Below are 24,319 nucleotides of genomic sequence, written 5' to 3'. Positions count from 1 at the left end.
TGCGAAAAAACCCAGAAATGTCAGCAATTTTCTTTCCTTGGAGTAATGGGTAGAGGGGTTTGGAAAAAAGGAAACACTAGATGTCTACAGAGATCTTACTCCTTGCTCTTACCAGGAACTGTGTAGTGAAAGGGACTTAACGCTGCGTTTCAGAGTGTGCAGCAAAGGCAATTCCTCTTTGTTACCTTGCCCTGTTGTAGTAGTTTATGCTCCAGGGATAAAGGTCTCATTAGTGCAAGACAAAAACTCTGCAGAGAGACCTTGATTTTACAACAGAAGTAACTTACACCTAGCTTCTGATACTGTGTCCAGCATTTTATGATGGCAAACCATAGATCTACTTCTAAACATTTGCCCAAAGGAGTTTTTCATACAAAGCAGTGCAGGGCTATTTGTTCAGCTTGTGAAGGGTTTACTGCCTGTGGCAAGGTCAGACTCCTTCAGTGACACACGAGAATGTGCACTTTAGAGAACAAACATTAGCATACAGGGGATGGCTACCTTGTCTTTATTCAGCCAAGTTTATCTTGCATACTTCCACCTGGGTTTAAAAAATTACACAGACTTGGCTAGTTGCTCCATTGCTAACCAAAGCCATGATGAAATGAAGGAGAGCTGCTAGGCTGGGAATGCCCCAAATGAAGCCTCCTTCCACCTGACCTAAATCATCTAAATTTTCTGTTTTCTGGCTGAAAGAGTTTGCTGCCTTGCTCCAGTGACTCTATCTGCCTTAAAGAGCCCATTGATAGCCTACTACCCTGGAAATGGAGTCAGTGGGGAAAAAAACATTATGACTGGACAGGATGCTAGATTATCTCATCTAAGTCCCCTTTCCCACAAAATGTTGGACTAGAAGGTGTTTTGTGGTCCCTTTCAATCTGTGATGTTCCATAAGATGCGGAAAAGGTGACAAAAGACAGGGACAGGCAGCAACACATCTGAGACTTGTCTTCTAAGCAGGTAGAAGAGCTTGGGTCTTGTGACTCTGTACTCTCACCAGAAGCCTAGAGCAGCTTGTTTAAGTTTGACATCTTCAGCTGTACTCTTGCAACAGTCTATTTCAAAGCATGTGAAACACAGGAGCTCAGACATTTTGGCCAAAAAGGCAATGAACACGTGGCACTATATAACTGGCCACAGTGCTGTACCTACCCCGAGCTGCTGACTGGAAGCAAGAAACTCTTTCTGGTACAGTTTCATTTTCTGCAGGCTAAACATTCCCTCACATGGTCTCAGCTCTAGTGTCTGTGAATTTCAGTTATTTACATTTCTCACCTGTCAGAAAATGTCATCTACCCACCTTCTCAATAAATCAGAATTTCTTAGAGCAGCTCTGTGAGAGAATACAGAATGCTAGTTGTTGAATATTATAGTATAAATACCTCTGCATTATAACAATTAATATGGTGATAGTACATCTCTGACCCTTGGAGACAGCAGAATTAATGCTATGGAATCTGAGGAAATAACAATTTGCTCTTCCTTAATACACTGTTACATACCAAGTGAGAATATTAATCTATGGTAAAACAAAAGGTACACACTTTTATGTTTGTTGTTTAATCCAGATGGTCTTCCTTAAGGAAACAACAGCAGTGGGAGTACAAATAGACATTACTGGAAGTTGCTGAATCACAGAAGAAGAAGAAGAAGAAGAAGGATATACTAATTTTGTTATTTGCTTATATGTATATTTCCGGAGTATATCTTACCCCCTGAAGTGGTTCTGGTTGTGCTTGAATAATTGCTCAACTTTCCTTGCATGATATTTTGAAAATAGAAGATTAGTGAAAAGAAATACTTCTCTGTGAAAGAACCTGTTGATACCAAACATTTTTTTAAAGTAAGTACTTTTTGAAAAAGACTTCTTGTGTAAAAAAGCCAAAAATTGGCCCCTTTTCTTCCTGATTCTTAAGCTGTTGGCATAATAAGTGTTTTGAGCATAGTGCCTTAAGAAAAATCTGCTTAGATGTGAAAGTCAGAATTAAAAGAACTGTGTTACAGATTGTTAAATAAATGCTTTTCCATTACCAGCTCCAAATCTTGTCTCATTTGAGGCACCATATGTGCCTGCTACTGTAGGGCACAGCCTGAGTTTATCTTAAAAATCGCACCTAATTTCAAGAGCGAGTGATTTTGCTAGCACTGCAGACTCATGGATTTGGAGCAAATTTGCTATCTTATTCACCATATCCCAGACATCAGGATATGATGTCTGTGGTGCAGACATCACATCCTGGACAGCCTTAGGTTTTGGAGGTGCACCTGCAGGGCCACATGGCTGTGGTGAGACATGTGGCAGCAGAAGGCAGCAAAGACTCTTCGTGGCACAATGTTCAAGTATCAGTCGGGCTTTACACTTGAACCTTCACTCCCATCTCTTGGTCCTAGAGCTTTTCTATAGAAATGAGAAATATTCCTGCATAAAGTGTGCCTCTCCTTCTAGGGGTTTCAACAGTCAGCAAAAAAGAATGGTCAGAACGTGGTCTGACCTCATCCTGAACACAGTATCCCACCAGGACTTTGCCACTGTTATATTCCACAAAGGAAGTTAAGGTCTTGGATAGATCCAGGGATTTGGTGGGTGGTTAAAGCAATGCATGCTGTAGACAGAGCAACAGTGCCTCTGACTCAGGTGGTTGCTGCACTGATGCTTCTTTGCCTAGGTTTCACACTCTCACATTCAAGTGCATTTAACACAATTCTTTTATAAAATGCTTCGTGTCATAAAAATACTTTAAAGCCTGATAAAGTAGTTTATTAAAAGGAACAGACACAAGTCTGTTGAGCTGGGCATACATTGTTCTTAATAGTTTCAATAAAAGGCTCTCATTCATGAAGGAAAAGACAGAGTTATGATAGAAAAGGAAGGCAAACAACCCACAGTCATTTGTAGTATGTAACCCTTGTTAGGCTGGCAGTGCCACAGAATCTGCAGTAACAAATGTGATCACAACTGAAAGCAGACTGCTTGCTGCTATCTGCAAAGTGGTCAGAAAGGGAAAAAGCAGAAAGGCAGTCATTAAATTTCTGCTCTCTGACCCTCTACCCACCTCAACGTGTACAGATGTACGCTTTGTAACAGGTAACACTGATGCAAGAGGAACATATTGCACTTCAATAAATCTTCCCTGGTTTTAGCACCCTCTCTTCTTATCCATAACTGCATTCTGAAGTTCCTTTTTTCATGTACAAAAGGTCTTTTCTTAAGAGGCCTTTCTGACTTCTGTCCTTTCCAAATTGATTTCCTGGTACTAGAGATGTTGAAAATACAGGCAATGATAAGAATATACAAAGCATGATTAAACAGCTGTCATGGTGATTAAAACTATTTCAAATGTCTTTTTTTTTCTTCCCCCCCCCCCCTCTTTATTTACCAATCTGGTTTCTAATAGAACTTTAGTTAAAAGGAAAGACATTCACAGAAGATATTTATGCATACAAACACACTGCCCTTCATTCATTCTAATTTGCATGCTGTTGCTGTTAGAAGGCAAGATTTCTGTTTAATTTCTGTAGGATAGATAATGACATCTGATTACCAGAATTTAGGTTCTGCTTTTCAAGATTGACAACCTTTCAGGATTACCATGCTTGATGGAATGTGAAATCATTCATGGGATAAGCCATATTGAAAGCTATTGCTTGTCGAAGTTAGCTTCACATTTCAAAAGATACCCTGGAAATTAGATGCATCTGCCATTAAAGGACATTGTTTTAATTAAAATGAATTCTTATCAGTACAATAAACTTGTACATATACACCACTGCTTTGGCAGTCTTACTAAAATATTTGTGATGCCCATCCTCTCACATATATCATGCTGCCTAGCGCATGACCCTAAAATGCTGCCGTAGCTTTGAAGTGGTAACTGCTAGAAGAGATATAAAAGGTACAGGTAAAGTTTAAGACACAAAAAGTACAAAGCAGAAATGCTCCAGTACAAGTTAAAGATACATATTCCTATTTCATACATCTGAATTTTCTACCAGTAAACACAGAATAAACAGTGTGTGAAAGACCTGATTCAAAACTGCCAGACTGGACTGCTGATTTTCCTTGAGGCTGGGCTGACATCAAAATAAGTTTTCCATTGTTTTGGTTCCTTGGAGCTCCATGTCTCATTACCTGGTGGTCTGCAAGTCTTGCGAATGAGAATCCAAAATATTGCTTACATTATTTCACTAACACTGGGAGACCTGATCTCCAGCCCAGTCTTGCTCTCTCCACTGCTGGTGGAACTTTTGCCGTTGTTTTCTGTGGTGTCAGGAATGACCCTTTAGAAACACAACTGGGACACTTTGGTTCCCAAACCAGTACAAGAAGCTACATTTCTCTGCACAGTTCAAATAGGTGAAACAGCTACAAAACAGGTGATAAAAGACTGATTATTTTAATATTCTTTGGGGAAAGTACAGAGTTTATAAAAGCAGGATCCACTCTCCCCTCAAGCAGATTTTCCCTCATACCTGTTGAACAACATGGATTTTTGGCACAAGTAAGAGTGGGTGAAATAAACTCTGGATGTTGTTTCAGCCTTCAATTATAGGCTTGCAGTGGAAGAAATTTTCAGAATAAATATAGTGCTAGCAAAATACGCAGGCTGCATCTCTGAGTCTGCTCCTGCTTCACTGCCAGGATGCTAAATGACCAGTGCCTATAATTAGACATACACCATTCTCAGAAATGAAATACAAATCAGAAAGGCAGGAATCCACCCAAAGTCACCAAATCCCTCTACAGAGACAGCTGCTTGTCGACAATATCATGTCTAAGGTCCAATTTAAGGAGAAACAAGAATTCTAATATTTAAAGGTTTCTAGGTTATGAAAGTGGCTGTATTTTAACACAGCACTAATGCATTTTACAGAAAAAGGTCCACGGTGTCCAGTCAATGGAGAGATGCAGATGACCTTGATTTGATTTCAGAAATTTAAGCTGTTTTTCAAAATTAAGACACCAATTTATAACTATTGCTTATGCAATGGTCAAAGGTTATTTCCCAAAAGTTCTCACTTAATATCCCAGGCTTGTGGGAGATTAGCTGGTAATTTTTTTAGGAAATCAGTGACTAGATATCACAGGCCTCCCTACCATAACCAGAGACAACTGTCTCTTGCTTTGCCAAGAACTTGGTTAGACATGGAGATCAAGCCATTTTACCTTCTAATGCCGTGCTGAGGCTTTTGGCCTCAACACTATTTGCACGATGGCTGTTAAATCTGTCTCTCCCACATAAAGTAGCAGAAGACTCTAGTCTCTCAGGATACAGAAGTCTGATCTTCCTCACAGACATTAAATTCAGATTAGGAGTGTTTTTTTCTGCAAATCAAATGCCAATGTATGCAAATGATGCTCTGTTCACTTCTCTTGGTAGCTTGAAGTTGCAGGCAAGGATGTTTTTTAGAGTGGACTAAAATACCATTAAAATAAAATGAAACATAAAATCATAGAGAAAAGATAATGCCTTTTCAATCCTACAGAGACATCTGTGATTTCTAGGTAGTTTGCTGAGTGGTGGTACGGGGTAGATCCATCCCCTGCTGATATTCCCCAAGGCGAGAAGACTTATTTTACACCCATGATTAAACCCAGGACTCATCTGCTTGATTACAGACAAGAGAGGCAGAGGTAAATACTGGAGGCAAGGCAAAAGACTGCAGAGCACAAGAGTAACAGAGGTAATTTTTATGCCTACCTGAACCTCTCTGCCATGTATGTTACCTGAGAAACAGTAATTGCTTTTAAAACTGGCAACTTTTTTGTCGCTAATTTCAAATTCATCAGTAGAATGAATTAATGGGCTTGATTTGCTCTGATATCTATTTTCAATGATAATGTTCCTCTAAAACAGAACTTTAGGTTACCATCCTTAAAACCCAAACTACCTGGCCTACTTTCTGACAAATTGTGCTTATCAATGTCTTGTCTGGTAAGACTCCAGTATTTTCTTTCCCCTATATGATTTTTTTCCTTTTTTAAAATGTCAATTAGAATAATGAAAGTTGTAACCAAAGAGATGATGAAATCAAAAATGCCAGCACTTCTCAGTGCAGTAGATTGCATTTCTGGGTGAAAAATAAATCATTCTTGTGCAGAAAAATGAATTAAATCTGTGCATACTAAACCCAGAAATATTAAAGACAACACTGTCAGAAGAATAAATACTTTTAAAGGGAAATTCCTGGTATTTTTTCTGTTCTTTTAGCACAAGGCAAAGCCCTGCAGTATATTCATTCCTTCATTCTGTTCCACTGCAAAACCTGTCCACTAAGGCCTTAAATTCCTATCAATTCAGACCACAGGAGAATCATGCTTCTCTACAGAGGGCAAGCTAAAGCTTTGTTAAATTATTGCCACTAAAGGATATTAAGTCTTCAGGCTGTCCCTTTGTCTTTCCTTCTAGCTGTCTGCCTGCTGTTCAGGTGACACCTAGGACACTCCTGATTTGAGAGGAAAAATGGGATGCAATGCTGTACTTGGCATTGGCCTTGCTATTCTTAAAAATGCCTTACAAAGACAGTAAAATATTTGGGGTAAATCTCTGTATTGAAAAGTAACTCTGCCCTGTCTGCTGTGTGTTCCTCACCTGCTCTGGAGGCAGTTTTCAAGCCTCCTTTGCCTCATCTTCCTGACTGTGCAAGCACTGCCAGCGGAGGCTTTCCTTGCGAAGGGACTGAAACAAGGGATTTAAGGAATAAATTGCTACTCTCAAGTTGAAAAAAAAAAAAAGGGAATTTGAAGTCCATGGGTTCAAATGCACTGAGTAAAGCTGTATTAATACTTCTATGACAGCCTATTAAGAATAAAGAGAAGCAAAAAAATTGTCTCTAATTCCCTACTACGATGTACAGAATATGCCAGTATGCCAAAGGCAGAGCTGAGTTTAACTTGGCACGTGCCTCAGGTGCTGATCTGGTGCCATAGATAAAGACACAGGAACAGACTAGGTCTACAGACTCACACAGCATCATCCTCCCTCAGAGACCAACAAAACAATACAAAAAACCTTTAAAGCCTCCTGTGCTTTATGATAATCCTCTTTAGTAATAGTAGTCATAATAACAGTATTTTTACATTGCTGATGAGAATTGCACACAATCAGTGAAGTGCCTGGGTCAAGAAGATGGGTCTTGCCAGGGCTGACACGGGCTGATGAGATGTTGAGAAACTGGTGAATAAGATTTGCATTAGTCCTCACCCCCTATCCCACCCCCTGGATCAGTGTCACCCAAATAAACGGTGATGTGGTCACAAAGGTGCGGGGCTGAGGGCAGGGAAGTGGCCAGCCAGGAAGGAACACAGTGCCGGGAAGAAAGAGCTGCCACTTGTTCTCAGGGCAGAGGCCCCCACATTTTAAACAGCTTTTAAAAATATAAAAAACCAGCCCTGTTTCTTGTCACAGGTATCCAGAACATCTCTAAACACACAGAGAAATAGACAGGTATTACTGAAAATTGTAACCAGTGCTGAAGCTGCAAAACTGCTCTTTGTTGTAATCGTTGGGATACAGAAGGGGCAATTTGCTGTAAATAAATATTAAAAAGTATTTTTTCTTAAATGCTTGAGATATTCTTTTTTTTTTTTCTCCAGTCTCAGTGGTATTTTCCCGTCACTTGCTCCTCCAGTTGTGCTGATCTTTTTATCCTATGTGTGCTCAAGCGTCCGACACAGAGTGTTCTCTCTCCACTGCAAGAGTCATCCCAGTCCCACCCTGGCCCAGCCCGTATCCCACCCCAGGCCCCATCCCCGTGGGCTTAGATAAGCCATTCCTTCTTGCTCTCGTCGATGGTCTCCGTGAAGTTGGGGTCGTTGTTCATGATGGCGGCGTCGGCGCTCTCGGCCGACTCTGCCCCTTTGGCCTCGTTGGTGTGGTAGGTTCCCTTGTGGCGGAACATGTAGCGGATCAGGAACACCAAGGTGCAGAGGATGGTGAAGATCACCACCGCGATGACGCCTGCGCACAGGAGGGAAGAAAAGATGCCCCCGGTGAGACCAGCTGCAGGCTTTAACACAAAGCCAGGATCCCAAAACTCCTCTGAGCTGAGCTGAAGTTACTTGGGCACGTGGGCATCACCACAGTTGCCTGGTTTCCACTACTCTAATATTTATTTATGGTTTCCACTACATACAGAATGAAGCTCCTTGAAGGCTGCTGGTGACTCTCATCTCGTAGGTAAGAACATCAACATTAATACCTTTTAACAGACCCAAGCTTTGCTGACCATGAGGCAGAGGGTGCTAAACACTCCCAGAACAGTGGGGTGTGTTGGTGATGTGTGGGCAGCTCTTTGAAGGTGGAATGTCTGATGTTCACTTTCCAGTCAATGGCTATAAAGACCTATCCTAGCTCCTCTACATGTCCCTGAAAATTGGCTCGGTTCACTGTTGGCTCACACCACCCACTAAGCACTGGCTCCACATAATTGCAGATGTTCCCACTTCATCATCAGTTCTAGCCTTAATTGCTCTCCCTGCAATGGTCTATTTTGGGTTCAACCCTGTTACAGAGAAGTGTTATCCTCTTAGGTATATGTATCTGTGTGATAAAACAACACTGTTCCTGTCTGGGCCCTTCTCTACAGGCAAAGGAATCTCCCAGGATGAAGATGTTATAAAATTTTCAGAAAAAATTATTGTTACCAGCCAGAGTAATGTTATGTCACTTTACATTAACTGCTGCATTGGGCAGGTGAACTGAGGCTCCTCAAGTGTGGCCTGAATTTTTCTGAGGAATGCAATGCTATCCTTCCAGTATTGTAAAGTTTCAAAGTATTAGGAAAAGTTATAAGTAATGATAAAAATATAAATTAGAAAGGAAAAATTACACAGCAAATCAAGACTAAAGTAACAAACCTAAACCTGGATATGGAAATTGAAGCCTTATTACCAGCTTCAATTCAGCCATCAGAGACTGCAAAGTGCCTTGGAAAAGTAGACAGTTTTCTTACCTCCAATAATAGCTGAGTTTCTGTTAACTCCATCTCCTATAGCTTGACCATTGTATGGAAAATCAGCACTTGCTGTAAATAGAATTAAAGATTCATGTTGTAAATAGTAGTGAAACTGCTGTAAAAGTTCAGACATACATCCAACATCATCAGATACAATTTAAAGAGAACTGTGATCTCTAGACATTTATCTATAGAAGAATAAAACCAAAAAGATCTGTTAATATTGTCTAATCCCTCAGAACTACTTGCTTGCTCCTTGTAACAAAAATAAAATTAAAATAAAGGAGATACCCTTGGTAAGGATTGCTATTGGTACAGGAAGACTTTTTGTCCTTTAACAAAAAGTCAGTAAGTTTTAAGTAGTAAAAAAGCACAAAACAAAACAAACCCCTCTCTTTTAAAAGTGTGTGATCATACTTATCATTACAGAGATTTTTGTCTTTGTCACTGCTACCTATTTAAGGCTTCAGAAGTTTTCAGGATTTTGTAACCACCACTGGGTACAAATTCAAGCTCCTTGAAAGAAAGAACTTGAATCCCTTTTGCTGCTGCACAGTCCAAGGTAAGAGAGAGGCTGCAGCTTCTGTTGGTCAGAGCCGTAGAGCAGCCACCCCCCAGAGCACTTTTGCCATTCTGGGAGAAAGCCCAGCATGGCAGCTGAGCCACTGATGGAGCTGCTTTGGAGCTGAGGAGCAAGACTGTGAGCTGGAGGAGCTGAGGCATGGGAGGCTGTGGATGAGGAGAGCCTCCAGCACACAGTTAAGGAGAGGAAAATACAGGCAAATATGCCAGAATTCATTGGTCAGCGACCTGAAAAGGAGAAACTCCTTGCAGCAGAATTGGATGAAATTGGATGAGTTTGGACGGTAGCCTTTGTTTTAACCTCCAGAAAATATCGCAGAGGCAATCTCATCAATTAAACTTATCAGCATTTTCTTTAGAGTCAGACATAGCAACTGCAATGACTAAGCAAGCCTAGGGAGCTGGGTGAGCTGTTGCAATAATTTCCTTCTTTGCCCCTGGACCAAGACATCGATTTTAACATAGGGAAAATGTTGTTAGAAGTGCATTTACTGGAGAAAGTTAAAATAATCAAGGACATTAACTGCTTCTCAGAGCAGCCTTTAAAACCCCACTGTATTTTCCTTGCTTGATGGACTAGGTGATACGGTATGAAAATAATCAGTTGCCTTTACAGACCAGTGATTCATTCAGTATACCAAAAACTGGCTGAGGGAAATCAACTGTCTTTCTGTTACCATGGACTAAAACCCATAATAAAGTTCCTTTTGTATTGTAAAGCAGCTGCACAAAAGAATGAATGGTTTCAGCTTGCCACATGGCCTGAAAAGAGGTTTGGGGTTAGAGGAGCCCTCTGTGTGCCTGCTCTGGGAGAGAGTCAAACCAGCTGTGTGCTCAGCAGCTGGTTTTTGGCTGGCTGCCTGGGGGACAAACAGGAGTGTGCTTCTCAGAGCTCAGCAGAGGGGCCCTGTCCAGCAGTTTTCTCCAGCAGCACTTGTGCCTTTGACATTTGTTGGTGCTCTGGCTCCTGAAAACCTTCACCTGCACCCCTCTGAAATGAATCAAGCTATAAGTTGTAGAAGATAAATAAATACCTGGTTCCATATCAGTGGATTTTGCTCCAAAGAGCTGTGCCAGGACCATTAATGAAGACATTTTGGCACAGGGTCTATAAACATACTCTTGTAGTGCTAAAAGGGAAGGGCTGGCAATGGGAAATCCTACTTTCAAACCTGCCCTCCCTGCATCTCAAGGAAAATCCTAAAGCCAAATAACACTGTGGGGAAAGCATCAGTTTGCCAAATCACAAGGAATTCCTCTCTGCCATTCAAAGCCAAAAGGAGTCCCCTTGTCATCTGAGCAGAAGCACAGGCAGTTAACAAGTCCTAGTATTTGCTTTAGAGTTGGTCTCCTGTGTCCAAGAAATCTGAAAGAAATCTGAAAACCTACAATGGTCACAGCTCCTCCTTCCCCTACAATTAAATATTATTTTTTATCTTCTTTTCAAAGGTTATTTCAAGAACAATGGCACTAGTGAAGTGTGAAGAAAGAGGAAGGCTGCTGTTCAGGGCAGCATGATCCCTCTTGAGCTGCCACAACACACTGGCTATGCTACAAGGGATTCCTGGCAGATGGAAGACCACAGTCTATGATGTTCAACAGGCACTGAAGCACACTGCAGGATAAGGAAGGACATGATGCAGGATGTGGAGCTCTGTCCTTGATCTCGTCTGAGAGCTGCTGCTAGGACTGGACCCAATACCTCCACACACAGCTGCTCTGCGTGGCACCCAGACATCCAACACACTCAGGAGGAGCTGTCCATGGGATCAACAAGCACTTGTGGCTCACTCTGAGACTCTCACCTCTGACAAGAAGGGAACAAGAACATGTGTCTGGGGGCAGGGGACACTAATTCAGCAAGAGCTCATCATCAGATTGGCAAAATTGTGCCCTGCTGCAGCTGCTGGAGCACAAGGAGTGCTGCAGGAAAGAAAAAGGAGTTTAGACTTTCATGAATCTTTTTTTAAAAGCACTTGGAGTAGCATGGGCAGATATTATCACTGTAATTCATTCATTGCTGTTCAAGTATTCTTGTGCCACCAAGGGACCTGCTTGCATATTATGGGGATTTTTTGACTGAAAAGTTGTATCTAAAATCTCATCCAAATGTGGGGCTATAGAATATATTTTGCTGCAAAAAAATCCATAAAATTTTTTTACTTGAATAGATTTTTTAGTAAGTAAAATTATAGTAAGTAAAATTTTTTTACTTACTATACATAGATAAAGAAGAAGAAAACCAACTAATTAGTTTCCTTTTTTAATAGGACATTGCCTTGAAATTCTTCAGTAGCTTCTCAAAAGATCAGAAAGAGCAATAGGTCAGAGGACTAAGAACCACAAAGAGCAATTCCTGCCACAGCAATTACCCTCCAAGATGAACTTAACAGAGTCTTGTGCCCAGCAGGTACCAAGTGCAGGTATTTCAGACAAGAGTTACATCATTCAAACACATGGGCAATCCTCTCTGACCTTACTACAGTCACATTCCTTGGCAATATCAAACCAAAAAGACAACGAAAAAGAGTTTTTCTTTCATTGCTGCTGGAATTCAGGAACTAAAAGAGGAAAGAACACATCAGAGCATACTGACAAAGGGACAGCAGTAATACTGATCCCCTGGTAAAAGCACTGAAGACTAGATAAAGTGCTGTTCATAGGCTGTAAAGAGTAATTCCTAAAACAAATCTTCCCTAGGTTTCTCCAAGTAGCCATGTGTGTGATTCAAAACATGAAGAACAGAGCAAAGAGCTTTTTAATCTATCCTGGGAAACAGAAAATCTATCCTGAAAAGCTAAATATTGACCCAAGAAATGTCCTGCCAGCTGCCTGAAATCCTCTGCTCATGCAGCTGTGGCACAGAGCTATCAGTTTGCTGTCACAGCACACCAAAGACCTTTTCCTAAAACCTGCAGCTAGTGCAGGGACAGATTGCTCTGTACCAGGAAATGCTAAGCTTCTCTGTGGCTCACAAACATCACTTCATCTGCTTCCCTGCCAGGATCCGAGCTGGCTGATGCTGTTCTTTGCATTGCTGTTCTTTGCTGTCTTTCCCCAGCAGGTCATCAGGTCTGCTTCAAACACCACCATCCTGAAGCTAACTTATGTAAAAGGGCACAGTACACTTTGCTTCCTCTTTCTTTCACGGGGTGCTGTTTACAAGGCCATAGTTTCAATAAGCACTGAGCAAACCTACGGAGTCTGTGCTTATGTTTTGCACTTTTCATCTTTATATTATTAGGGTAAATGGGGTTGAAGAAACTTTGCAGTACCTAAAAGGGTGATTAAAGACTGACTGCAGGCAAATTCCTTATTCTGCCCATCATTTTAATGACATTTGAAGCTTTAGATGACCACAGAAATGCAGCAGGAGACCTACCATCCTTCAGCATGCCCAGCATGGTCATTGCCACAGTCAGATGCAAAACAGCAGCCCTCAATAAATGGAGAGGGAGGATGGGACTGGATAAACAGAGGACAATTAGGATTAGATGTTAAAGATGACAGATGTGCTTGGTTTAGCTGAATGAATTAATTCTGCTTCATTATGACAGGCGTGATTTTGCACCTGCCATTTTCAGAGGGAAAATGTTTTAGAATAGATCCCACATAAAAGTCTTTTGCAAACTCACAAAATTGAGATAAAAAAAAATGACCTTGGTAAAGTTGTCCAGAAGATGAGTGTGGGCTGAGAAATGAGCAAAAGGCTATTCAGTAAAGGCAAGGGGAAACCCAAAACTGAAGTGAGGTGTGCATTTTCAGGTAAAGAGCAGTATCAAGAAGCACACAGTAAAAAGGCAAATTTTGTTTAGAGGTACATTAATAGGAGTGTTATACATAAGTCATTGAAAGCAATTTTTTTAACTGAACTTTTTTTCTGAGTGGGCAAGTCTTGGTTAAAATATACCACAATACAAAGGAAGATGCAGTTTAGATTTGCTCCAAAAAAGGAAGTTTGAGAGTTATCACAGGTCTGAAACAACCAATGAAATGCGAAATGCTGGAAAGTGAGCTTGTTCAGACTAGATCTTATGTGCTGTAAGACTTCTTTGGCCTTTCATCTTTACAGATGTCCGTGGTTTTGAGAGGTGTTTATGCATTACTAAAACCAGTTGGGTTTTCACATAAATATGAACTGGACAAGCAACCAGAACCACCAGATCTGGTGATCACAAGGTACATAAAACCCACATCAATCAAGGCATTGATTAAAAGCAGAAAAGATGTGAACTATAACTCCTTCTTCCAAATTCTATTTTGCAGCCAAGCATCTGTAATGACAGCAAACACCCACTTACATGTTAGGATTATGAGAAAGTGCTGGATACTAGATCTTTTCATTAATCTGGTTCTCCATTGGACCACAGCACAGAGAAAAATAAAAGCAAGCTCTCTGGTGTCATTCTGCAAATTATGTCAGCTCAGCTGGTCGGGTGAGTCTGTACTGCTGTGGCTTGAAATTACAGAGCTCTCCTTATTACAGACTCTAAGTACAGAACCTAATTGCTTGACTCTTGATAGTAGAAATTAATGTGCAGTAACAGCCCCATTCCCCTTCCTGAAGGGACTGGATCACAAGTGAAACTCTAAACACATGCACAGAAGTGATGGAGCAGGAGTAAACAATGCCATGACACAGTCCTACATCAAAGGTGAACAGCACAATCCTTAGAGTGCCCTTTTGTGCTCATCCCACTACCTGTGCCCATCCCACCCACTTCTCTCCTCCTGAGTTTGGCTCTGTGAAGAGCTCTCATGCAGCAATTCAGCAAAAAAGACAAAAAAGTCTGAAGCAGTATGAAAAAAGCTGTCTCTTTTAATGCACATTTTTTGTGTCTTTGTATTGAAAGTTCATGTGTTTTTATCTTTTAAAATAATTCATCTAATTTTTTTCCTACTTTTCTAAGCTGAAAACTCAGAAAGGAGAAAAACTACCCCTACTCCTGCTTTCCTAGGCATTTGAGAGCAGATTCTGAGGGAGGACTGTTTAACATTAAACTCTGTTAACATACTTTACTGGAAGTCCTAAGTACACTAGGCTAAGAGGTTAAGTGTTAACACCAAGAATTTGGCTGAAGACATTTTTAATATTAAACACCTCCAAGTTTAAAAAAATCCAACCTCACACTTACCCCCCCAAAAATATCTAAAAGATATTATTAACCATGTTGTTTGTAAAAGGTCAGCTTGGTTCTAGCATACTATGGGGGGGGGGGTCAATGGTCCCTCCTTGAATTTTTAGAGATGCCTCAAGTGTAGTGTTAGAGGGTTATATGTATGTCCCCATTATGAACCACTTTCCTGAATTTATGGAAATAGAAATCTTCACAGTCACAGACTTAATAATTTTTTATATAGCACAAGTTACAGGATATTGGAAAAAATACACCCACTTAGCAATTCTGTAACTACCAGAACAGACGTGCAGCTTAGAGGGTAAATTGGGGCTTTTAATTTAAAAAATGTCATCTTATTCTCTCTGCTGCCAATAATGCTAATTATTTGGAACATGAGAATCTCCATGGTGGAACAAAATTCACTAATTTTTTCAGTCTTTTACAACCATCTTGACTGGGGGGGGTTCAGAGAGGAAAAAAATCCTCCTTAGTGTTATTTGGACCAATTACTTATTCTAAGTTTTGTCAGGTATGTTCAGTTAGATCAAAAATGTTTTGAAATATTTTGAAATATTTTTTATCCCTAAGAACTTTTTGTTGAATCTCAAGCAGTTTTTATGTCAGCTTCTGGTGAGTTCAGCTGAGAGAGATATATGCACAGAGATAATGGAAAACACAAAACCTGTGGGTTTACATTTCTAGTGTGAAGGTTCTCTAATCCTCTCTTTTTATTTCAATACAAAATGAGTATAAATTAAAAAATCCTTTTAAATGATGGTTTCGTAGAAACTTAAATGGTCCTCTGAACACCCTTCTGCATGCAAATGCCTGGGACAGTGGGAAGGTAAGTGGGGATTATAGAAGAAAAGTGTTGTTGGAGGTTACTGTAAAAAAAAAAAAGCATGAATTTTGGAATGAACAATGGAAATGCTAGCAATGAACAATGGCAGTGCTGGGAGAAAATGAAGTGAAAGCTCCCTGGTCAATGAACTGGGACAATGCAGACTCTCAACACTAGACAGCAGACAACATAATCAGCAAAGATAGCTGTTTATGAATTGCTGTGTTACCAGCCCTTTAACCTCCTTCTGCAGGTGAGCTTTAGGAGAGGAGGAAATGGAGTTTTACCAATGGCTTACACTAAGAGAGATGTACAATTTTTTTTTTTTTTTTTTTTTTTTTTTTTTTTTTTTTTTTTTGGTCTTGACAGGCAATCTTCCTAACAAAGGGACTGAAACACTTGTGCCTTATTAGGAGATCAGGAGACCCATCCCTGCAGCTCAAACTCCCCCAGTCAGTCCTGGATGAAAGACAAAACAGGGAAAACATTCCTGCACTGCCTGTTGGGATGGGATAGGTGATTATCCCTTGCTTTCCCCTTTTTATGATTGTTTCACACCTTCTTTGGCACACAAGCAAGTAATTGTGCAAAGTAGTGGTAAGGCAAGACACTTCATAATACTAATATCTGGTACTTGTAAACTACAGAATTTTATTCATTTAAAAAGGAGAACAGACATTTAGCATCACTTTTTGATTTTATCTGCGGCTGATCTTCAGCAAGTTGGATCTCAGAATCAGTATTTTGAACACTTGCTCTGCCAGATTTCCAATTGATTTGCAGCACATTAGAGCACCCTAATCCATCAGAGACCTAACTCATCTATCTTTTAATTCCTGGTAGCAACGTCTGTTTGACACTGAGTCTCACTATGACTCCAGACAAGAGTCATGCTGGCCTAAGCTATCACTTCCATGAAAATTTTATGAGCAGTGCTTACATTTCACCTGTTAAGGAAGATTCACAAATACTTCCTTTTATAATTAATGCAGAAGATGAAGCGCTTTGGTGCTCTCAAAGGAACAGTGGAGTTAATGCTGGTCAAAGCCTGGCTGTATATAGCTAATCACTGACAATGGACCCAGAGGGAATATGTGAAAGAAACACTCCTCTCCTCCCTCCCAAAAGCAGAAAATCCACCTCAATGAGCAAGAATACCAAACAAACCTGTAAATGTATGACAGTTACAAAAAAGGAGAAAAAAAGAGAAAGACTTGGTCTGGGGATAAGAAATGGGTCAGATAGGAGAGTTTAAATCTAAAAACCATTTAATAGCTGTAATGACCTGACTGTAATCTAGAATAACTTCTTACACAGGAAGTAAGTGTGTTTCTGCCTGAGGAAAGGAAAAAGAAAGCAGCCACATGAAGTGCTCAGGTATTTAAATACTTCCTTCTCTACTCCATTTTCCCCCTAATTTATGCCATCTCTATGTTCCTGGTTAAGATTAGTACTTGTGTAAAAAATAAAGTCTTTGCAGAGGATGGAAAATACTCTCTTTTTAGTATTAGCACCTTCTCTTGACATTAGGTAGCAGCATTAATATTCAAATCACTGCTTATGAAACAGCTACAATACTGGTCTGTCAACGAATGCCAGAAGAATTTACAAGCTTGGCAGTCTGCCAGCTGTCTGATACACTAGACAGAGTGTCAGAAATCCCACACAGAAATTATGTAGTCCTAAAGTTAAGAGAAAGCTATGCATAATTGTGTGAAGGAGCTACATGAGACTGAGGGAGGCATTTTTATTCCAAATCAATAGAGAGATTTGCAGTAATTCAAGCACCATAATTAAACCCTTTAAAGATGAAACACTGATTGTGCCAAATTTCAGACAGATGCTCTTCCTAGTTAGCTGTTTGATGGGCAGGAGAAAAATAGAAACTGTTGCATTTAAATGTTCACCACTTACCCTCTTGTCTGCAAGAAACATTTGGTGCTTAGAAATTGAGCTGTGAATTTCTGCTAGACTTAATCCCTCCTGACTGACAAAAATTGCTACCTTCTTGTTTGAAAACAACTCAGGTCAAGGCCATGGACTTCTGAGACAATATTTATATTGGGAGCATGGGGGGTGAATGCTGGTCATTCTCAACAGAGTAAACAATCACAGAAATGCTCCAGACTGGCAGTGGAAGAACCTGTTGACCCACAGGGCAGGTTGCAAGTGCATCTTCAGTCTCTCCTCGTATATAAGGAGTATAAATATTAAACTACCTTACTGGCAGACAAACAGCCTCCCAATGTTTACATGCCATTTTAATTAAAGAAACCCAAACCAACCACTTTGACTAATCAGTAACCCTGAAGAGAGAATCTGGCATGATTCTCTGATTGCAGTACAGGTTTGCTATGCTTGAAAAAAGGAGGAGAGTCATTTTATTCTAGGAAATGCCTTCATATCTATTTCTAATTTTGCTAATACTAGGTGATCAAATTTAGATGTGTAAGGCTGCATCATGAACAAAAGTGGTGAAGCTCCTCTGTGTCTCCTGCCTGGACTTGGATGCCCTTGCAGGAAGCCTAGGGAAGTGACCCTGCTCTTCTGCCATCCCCTAATAGAGAGAATGAGCACTTTGTCACATGTCACCACTAACTTAATGCTCATGCTCTTGGACTCACTGATGTGTACAGGACTCTTTCAATGTCTGTGGCCAGGAGAAGAGTGTTTTGTTCATGTGTTTGTGGCCTAAGACCGTTTTGAGGGCTGCATTGTCACCTACCAGCAAATAACACCTTTGATTCTTCCTTCCCACTGTGTCATTAGTAAAAATGCCCTTAACAAGGGCAAAAGCTATTTTCCATCTTCCTAGCCACATCCACTGCAGCACACATCTGACACAGCTTCTCCTCAGGTGCTGCTGCTGTGGTCTCTGAGATGGTGTGGTACCAGTGGTCAGGGGGTGATGCGACTCACCCCCTGAGTCGCATGAACCCCTGGCATCTGAATCTGGAAGGTGACCTTCAGCACTGCCACCACATGAGGGACACTTTCTCTTGGTGCAGAAATTGACTGCTCTCTTTCACTTGACAAAGAAATTAACTGGCCAGATAGGTGAGCTTGGATGTATGGCCAGTGCTCAGTGCTGTTGCTCCCTTCTCCTGCCATCACTTTTTAAAGGAAGAGGGATGAATTCATAACAAAAAGAGAGAGAATCCTGCAAGGAGCTGTTTTAATAATGATGACAGTGGTACATGATTTTGCAGGACATGCTCAATATAGGGATCAAAATAAGCTGTTGATCCATAAAAGGCAAGACTTTTCAACTATTACAAAAAATAAAGAGCATTTAGGGTTTAAACACACACAGTCAGAAAAAAGTCACGCCACTTGAAGAATGTTGCAGATGTAGCATTTAATCCTGCTCCATTTAATTTGTAATATGTTGAAGCTAATATAGGTTTAACTAAATCCCATGTTAAATACTTTAGATGCCATTCATACTCACAGTAAATGCATCTTGCAGCTACAGAGTGCTATGACAACTTAGGGCTGCTAAAGCATAGTTTGCCAACTATTGTGTGCACCTTGCCTTTCTGGATCTCCTGCTTTTAGTAAATTCAAGATTGGGTGGTTTGGCAAGCTGGAACTCATTTTGTGTAAAACAGGTATATCCATGTAATAGGTTTCTATTATCCTTTATTTATATGAATTAGAAAACTTTGGAGGTGAGATTTCATTAGTGATGGGCAGAACCTTAGGTAAAAGCACCCACGTACTGAGCAATGTCACTACAATAATATACAACTTCTAATTTTAACTACAAGGCATTTTAGGTGTGGAGATTTTCACTACAAAAATAATAATGTTTGGCCATTTTTTTTCTTCTCTGCAATGAACAAGGTGTCAGCTATCATTCACCCATATCTTAGCTAATTTGAACTGAGAGAGATTAAAAACCCCTTGTGATTAACTTGTTTTTTACCTATGCAGCAGCATTAGATATTAAAATGCATACCAATACAGTTAAAGGCCATAGAAATTGAAACTTTTGTTTTGAATTGTTTGCCAGACAGGTAATTCAATGCTTAGGACAATATATAAAGCTAGATATGTTCATTGATCAGGCTCTTTTTAGCCTCTTTTCTACACTCCTATTGATGTAACCAAGGCAAATTGGATTGTCTGACACGAACTGAGATAATACTGATGGGAGGAAAACACAGGAAGTGAACTATATTGATGATCTGCTTGGATGTCATTATTGACCTTTTTCTTTTAAATCACCAGAAAGTCATGTTCCAGAAAAGAATGACTTCTTGAATTCCTGCGCTTCATCATCACCAAGAAAGGATCACCATAGCAACAGGAAAAGACTATGCATTGTGAGAATACTCACAAGCTGAACAAGATCATGGTTTAAGATAATGTCCCAGGAGCATGGCAAAATGCCAGCCAGAGGTGGGGAGGGAGGGAAGTGGGACTTCTACAATAACAAAGGAATTTAAAGAAATCTAATATTGTAAATGCGAAATATTTGTGTACCCAAGGCTAACAGAAAGTGCAAGACAGCGAACTGACAAACTGTACAGCTGATATGTCAGGGGAGAAAATCAACAGGGCTTCTTATTGCTAAATCCCTGAACTAACTTTTAAAGGTCAACTGCCAAGTGACTGATGTGTGTCATTATGATTTTCCCTTCAGCCTCTCTGTTAGGGCATCCAAAATGTTTCACAGCCAGCAGGAGATGTTCATGCAGTAAGTACACAGAAGAGTTTAAAGAAAACATTTCATGTAGGTCACCCATCAGGCAGAACCTGCTTAACTTCTAGTAATTATCTGCAAAATCTGATCCAGCACTGTAGTTGAGAGGTGAAAGGATCATTACATTTGTCTTCCCTCCTACAACATTTTTCAATCCTCAAAGTTCAATTCCACAATATTTGAGAAACAAAGCTAAAAATCTAAGCTTAACTCAAAATATGAGTCAGGTTGAGTTCAGAGTATGTCACTGAATGAAATTTAAACCATATGATACTTCCCACAAATTTTTTCCTGACATTTTTATTTTCACTATGAAACATCCATCCTCAGCTCTCATCTTTTGTTAAGAACTTTTTAAAATTAGATAGGTAACATAACACTAAAAATTACAGATAAAAACATGTTGGAGATGAGAAACGCTGCACATAATAATTGCTGCTTTCAAAGCCATGTTATTTGCAACCATTTCTTTGTGGCAAAGTGTGAGTGGCTTTTGCTTTAACATCCCTACAAGTGCTTCTGTTAATTTCAAAGCTGCTTTTTGTCTTTGTCCCTTCAGCCAGTTTAGTAAAGGAGTAAATTCACACTGAGACAGCAGACACTATTCCAGTTCTGGAGCCAATGACTTATGCCTCAGATTCCTCCATTTTCTCTCTCATTGTGATTTGTGTCAGAAAGTCTTAAGTAGAGTTTGGAAAACACAAAAGAATCCTCACTGGACACTGCCAATTTACTACTGCAAAGTGACATTAAAGCCTAAGCATTTTATTTTGATGAAGATCATTTTGATGACTGACAGTCTATGACTTTGATGACTCAAGGTTACACAGTCTACAGAATACATTTTTCCTATGACTGAACTGTCCGTGTCAGACCATCTCTGATACTTTCACAGAGACTCAGTTGTTTTTACTGATATTGGTAAATGAGTTGCTGAGATACCTCCTCTTTGCACCATGGAAATGCCACCCACAGCAGAAGCCAGACATTGCTCACCAGCACCTGAATATCCATTTACTCCTGAAGCAGTGAAATGCCACTCCTTTGCTGTGAAATTTATTTCTACCATCATAACTCACCTGACATTGTTGCTTTCTTTGGTGTACAGCAGTCCCTCACTAGAAGTCTTTGAAGCAATTTGATCTTCTCCCTCTGCTGCTGTGGATCGCTAGAGAGGACAAGACAAGGGATTCCTAGCTCCCAGTCTTGCAAAAACTAATCATTGCTGAAAATGAAGCTGGGTCTCTTGAGCTTTGTCTGCCCATGACTTGAAACAGTTAAGTCTGGCTATGGCAATGAAATCTATTTTTTACTGAAAGAAGCTAATAGACAGCTTGAGCCAACCTACTAGCATGCTGCATGTTCTTTGACATCCTTCACACTGTCTCTGTGTCCAAGTACTACAATTTATCCAGAAGAAAAAGTGTAAATTGTAATCTGTCAGGTCAACAAAGCCTACAAGATGAGATTGAACCAACAAAAGGTCAAGCATAATAGCATGTGCCAAGGACAAACAGGACCTCTTTCTTTTAACTGCAGGAGCTATTAGGAGCTGAGCAAATATTCTGAGTAAATCCCCCTGTAGTCTTTTGCTAGCTTGCACTGAAATGAAGTGGAAAGAAAAGTAACCAACAAAAGTTAACAACTAAAGCCCATTAGATGCACACGATTCGCAGCAGCAGCACATCCTCAAAGAGTTTATGGCACACCTTTTAAAGACATGTGCCAGTGAGGAATCCTTCAGAAAATGTGTTTTCTCTTTTTAGAAAGAGGAGTACGGTCCATAAGCTTCAGGTACAAACAAGTTGAATAATTCCAGAGAAAAAAGGGACTACTAATTTGTGATGAAAAAAATTCAGGTAGAAAAGTGCATGTTATAAGTGGGGAAGAGACATACTGAAATCTTACAATGGCATGGCTTGGCAGCAAGGAAGGAATGACAGATTTTAAAGAATGATACTGCTTCTATTAATGTGTGGGATACTCAGCTCTACAAGGAGCTCTGTCTCTCCTTAGAAACAACTGCCCTACTTCTCTGCTGAAGAAGAGATGAAAGGAAAGGCTGCAAGGAGTTCCTTGACACTGCAAGGAAAAAAATCCTATACAACAACAAACCAAACCACCCAACCAACCAAACACCCACAAAAAACCAAACCTCAAAGGTATAACTTTGACATGTACTTCTGAGAAAGACATATATACCTGCCTCCTCTCATTTAAAAACTGGCATATGGATGCATCCCCAAACTAATCATGATCAATTTTTTTTCCTCTAGCATTTTAATTTTATACCCCTTCAAACAACAAATTTGCCGGCACAGGTTCTAATTTTCACTCTACAATTGAAATCAGAATGAGGACAAAATGCAAGGGAGGCATCGATGTACACCTGACCCTACAAATCTAAAGGTAACCTGATACTCAGGAAGCAAAAGAGAGAAAAAAATCCTCTAAAGTTAGCCACAATGTATATTTTCAGGGCCTGTCAGTCACAAAGCAGGGTGAGATTGTTGGGATCTGCAAATTGTTTTGGCTTCCAGCATTTTTAGCACAAGATGAGCGCCACCATGACTAATAGAATTTTATATTAAACACGGCCTACGGAAAGTAGACATTTCAGAAAACAAAATCAGCACTTTACATAAATGCATTTATGCCTAAAATTAGATTTGCTTTTTTTTTGTATGAAGCTGACTGCAATATACTCACTTATTATGAATACAGCATAAGAAATGCTACTGTACTTTATTTATATGTACTTGAAGCTTTTTGCTGACTACAGAGAAAGTGCTATCACATCAGTTAGGTCAAAGCTCAACATTTAAACATTTCAACATTTAAACAGTTACAGAAAAGAAAAATAAAGCAGAATATTAGAAAAAAAGATAAAAAAAATAGCAAAAGAAAAAAAAGCCTCCTCTGTAACTGCATTTAAAAGTGATGGAAAATCTCTGTCATTCCAATTTTGCATTTCCTACCTTGATTACAGCCCTAGAGTCACCTATCAATCGCTTAGCTCTCATTTTTGCTTTTCTTTACAGAGGAAGAGTTCTTCCCAGAAGTGCTCCACTGAGTAATGTGACACGAATGCCACCTTACCTGAGTCTAAGTGCCAGGGGTCGGTGGCGGCCGACATTGGTGGGATGGTGAGTGGAGACGCTCCGCAGTTGGATTCCACCAGTTCTCCTTGGATGTGGACGTGGGAGGAGGCGTTGGTAGGTCTCAGAGCTGCTTTGAGTGGAGCAATCTGGTTGAACTGGACTCTCGATAGGCAGCCAGTGAATCCTGGGGTGTTGTATTTATATATGTCTTGGTCAATCTTCCCAATTTCTATGGGAAATTGAAGAGGGGAAAAAAATTAATTGAAACGATTCATTGCTTTGGAAAGCACAATTGGTGTGAACACATTGATTCCCAGAGCTAACTTCGCAAGTCCCTCTCTGAAGAAGACTGAGATTGTGTCAGACCCTGACGGGTTTCTTTACATTTCTTTACAGATTAAAGCTGGGAACCTTTGGGCCTTAACATGACTCAGTTTCACTGCTATGCTATCATTAAAATGAAAGGCTGGCATAAAGGAGTCGGTGAAGGAGTCATCAAAGAACAAAAGGCCAGGAAAAAATTCTGAGAAGAGTATTGGAAGAGAAGACAGAAGGCAGAAGGAAAGTCTTGTCCAGGGTCTTTCCTCCCAGCCGAAGCCTCTGCCATGAGAGATGCCCTTTCCTTAGCACTGCTGTGTTGCCCTCTTGGTTCTCCTGGGGGGGCCAGGACCACTTGTGGTTACTCCTGTCCCTCTCCTGTCTCCTCATGGGAAGACCAAGTGTCCCTTCACCAAGAGACTAAAGGTGAAGGGACCTCCTGGGTCCCTTCTAGGAGCCAAGCATTCCATCACCAGGGAGCCAAGCTTCCCTTCAGCAGGCTGCGTGTCCCTGTGGCCTGAGGTGGAAAACCATCTATCTCCAGTCTCCTTCCTTTATTCCCCTGCAGTGCTGAGAGGGGGCAGGACCTCATCCAGCCCTGCTGGAGGCTGAGGGAGCTGAGACCCTGCTGCCAGTCACTTCATTGCTGCGGGCTGACAGAGAAGCTGGCAGCTGGTATCCGTGAGCTGAACAG

At 40.4% G+C, this 24,319-nt stretch overlaps 1 protein-coding gene across 1 annotated transcript in view; it reads right to left on the bottom strand.

Moving 5' to 3' along the window:
- Positions 1-2,736: 2,736 nt before the first annotated feature.
- Positions 2,737-24,319, bottom strand: part of CNTNAP2 (contactin associated protein 2) — a 1,014,330-nt gene continuing 992,747 nt past the window's right edge. The window contains exons 22-24 of the mRNA XM_059850210.1: positions 23,306-23,536; positions 8,953-9,024; positions 2,737-7,958 (exon numbers count right to left, since the gene is read on the bottom strand). Coding sequence (XP_059706193.1) covers positions 7,759-7,958; positions 8,953-9,024; positions 23,306-23,536 — 503 coding nt within the window. The 3' untranslated portion in view covers positions 2,737-7,758. The remainder of the gene's footprint in view (positions 7,959-8,952; positions 9,025-23,305; positions 23,537-24,319) is intronic.

The sequence above is a fragment of the Haemorhous mexicanus genome, chromosome 1 (genome assembly GCF_027477595.1).
Source record: "Haemorhous mexicanus isolate bHaeMex1 chromosome 1, bHaeMex1.pri, whole genome shotgun sequence".
Taxonomy (NCBI): Eukaryota; Metazoa; Chordata; class Aves; order Passeriformes; family Fringillidae; genus Haemorhous; species Haemorhous mexicanus.
The sequence above is the reverse complement of the archived record's forward strand: the minus strand, read 5'-3'. Positions and strand labels throughout refer to the sequence as shown.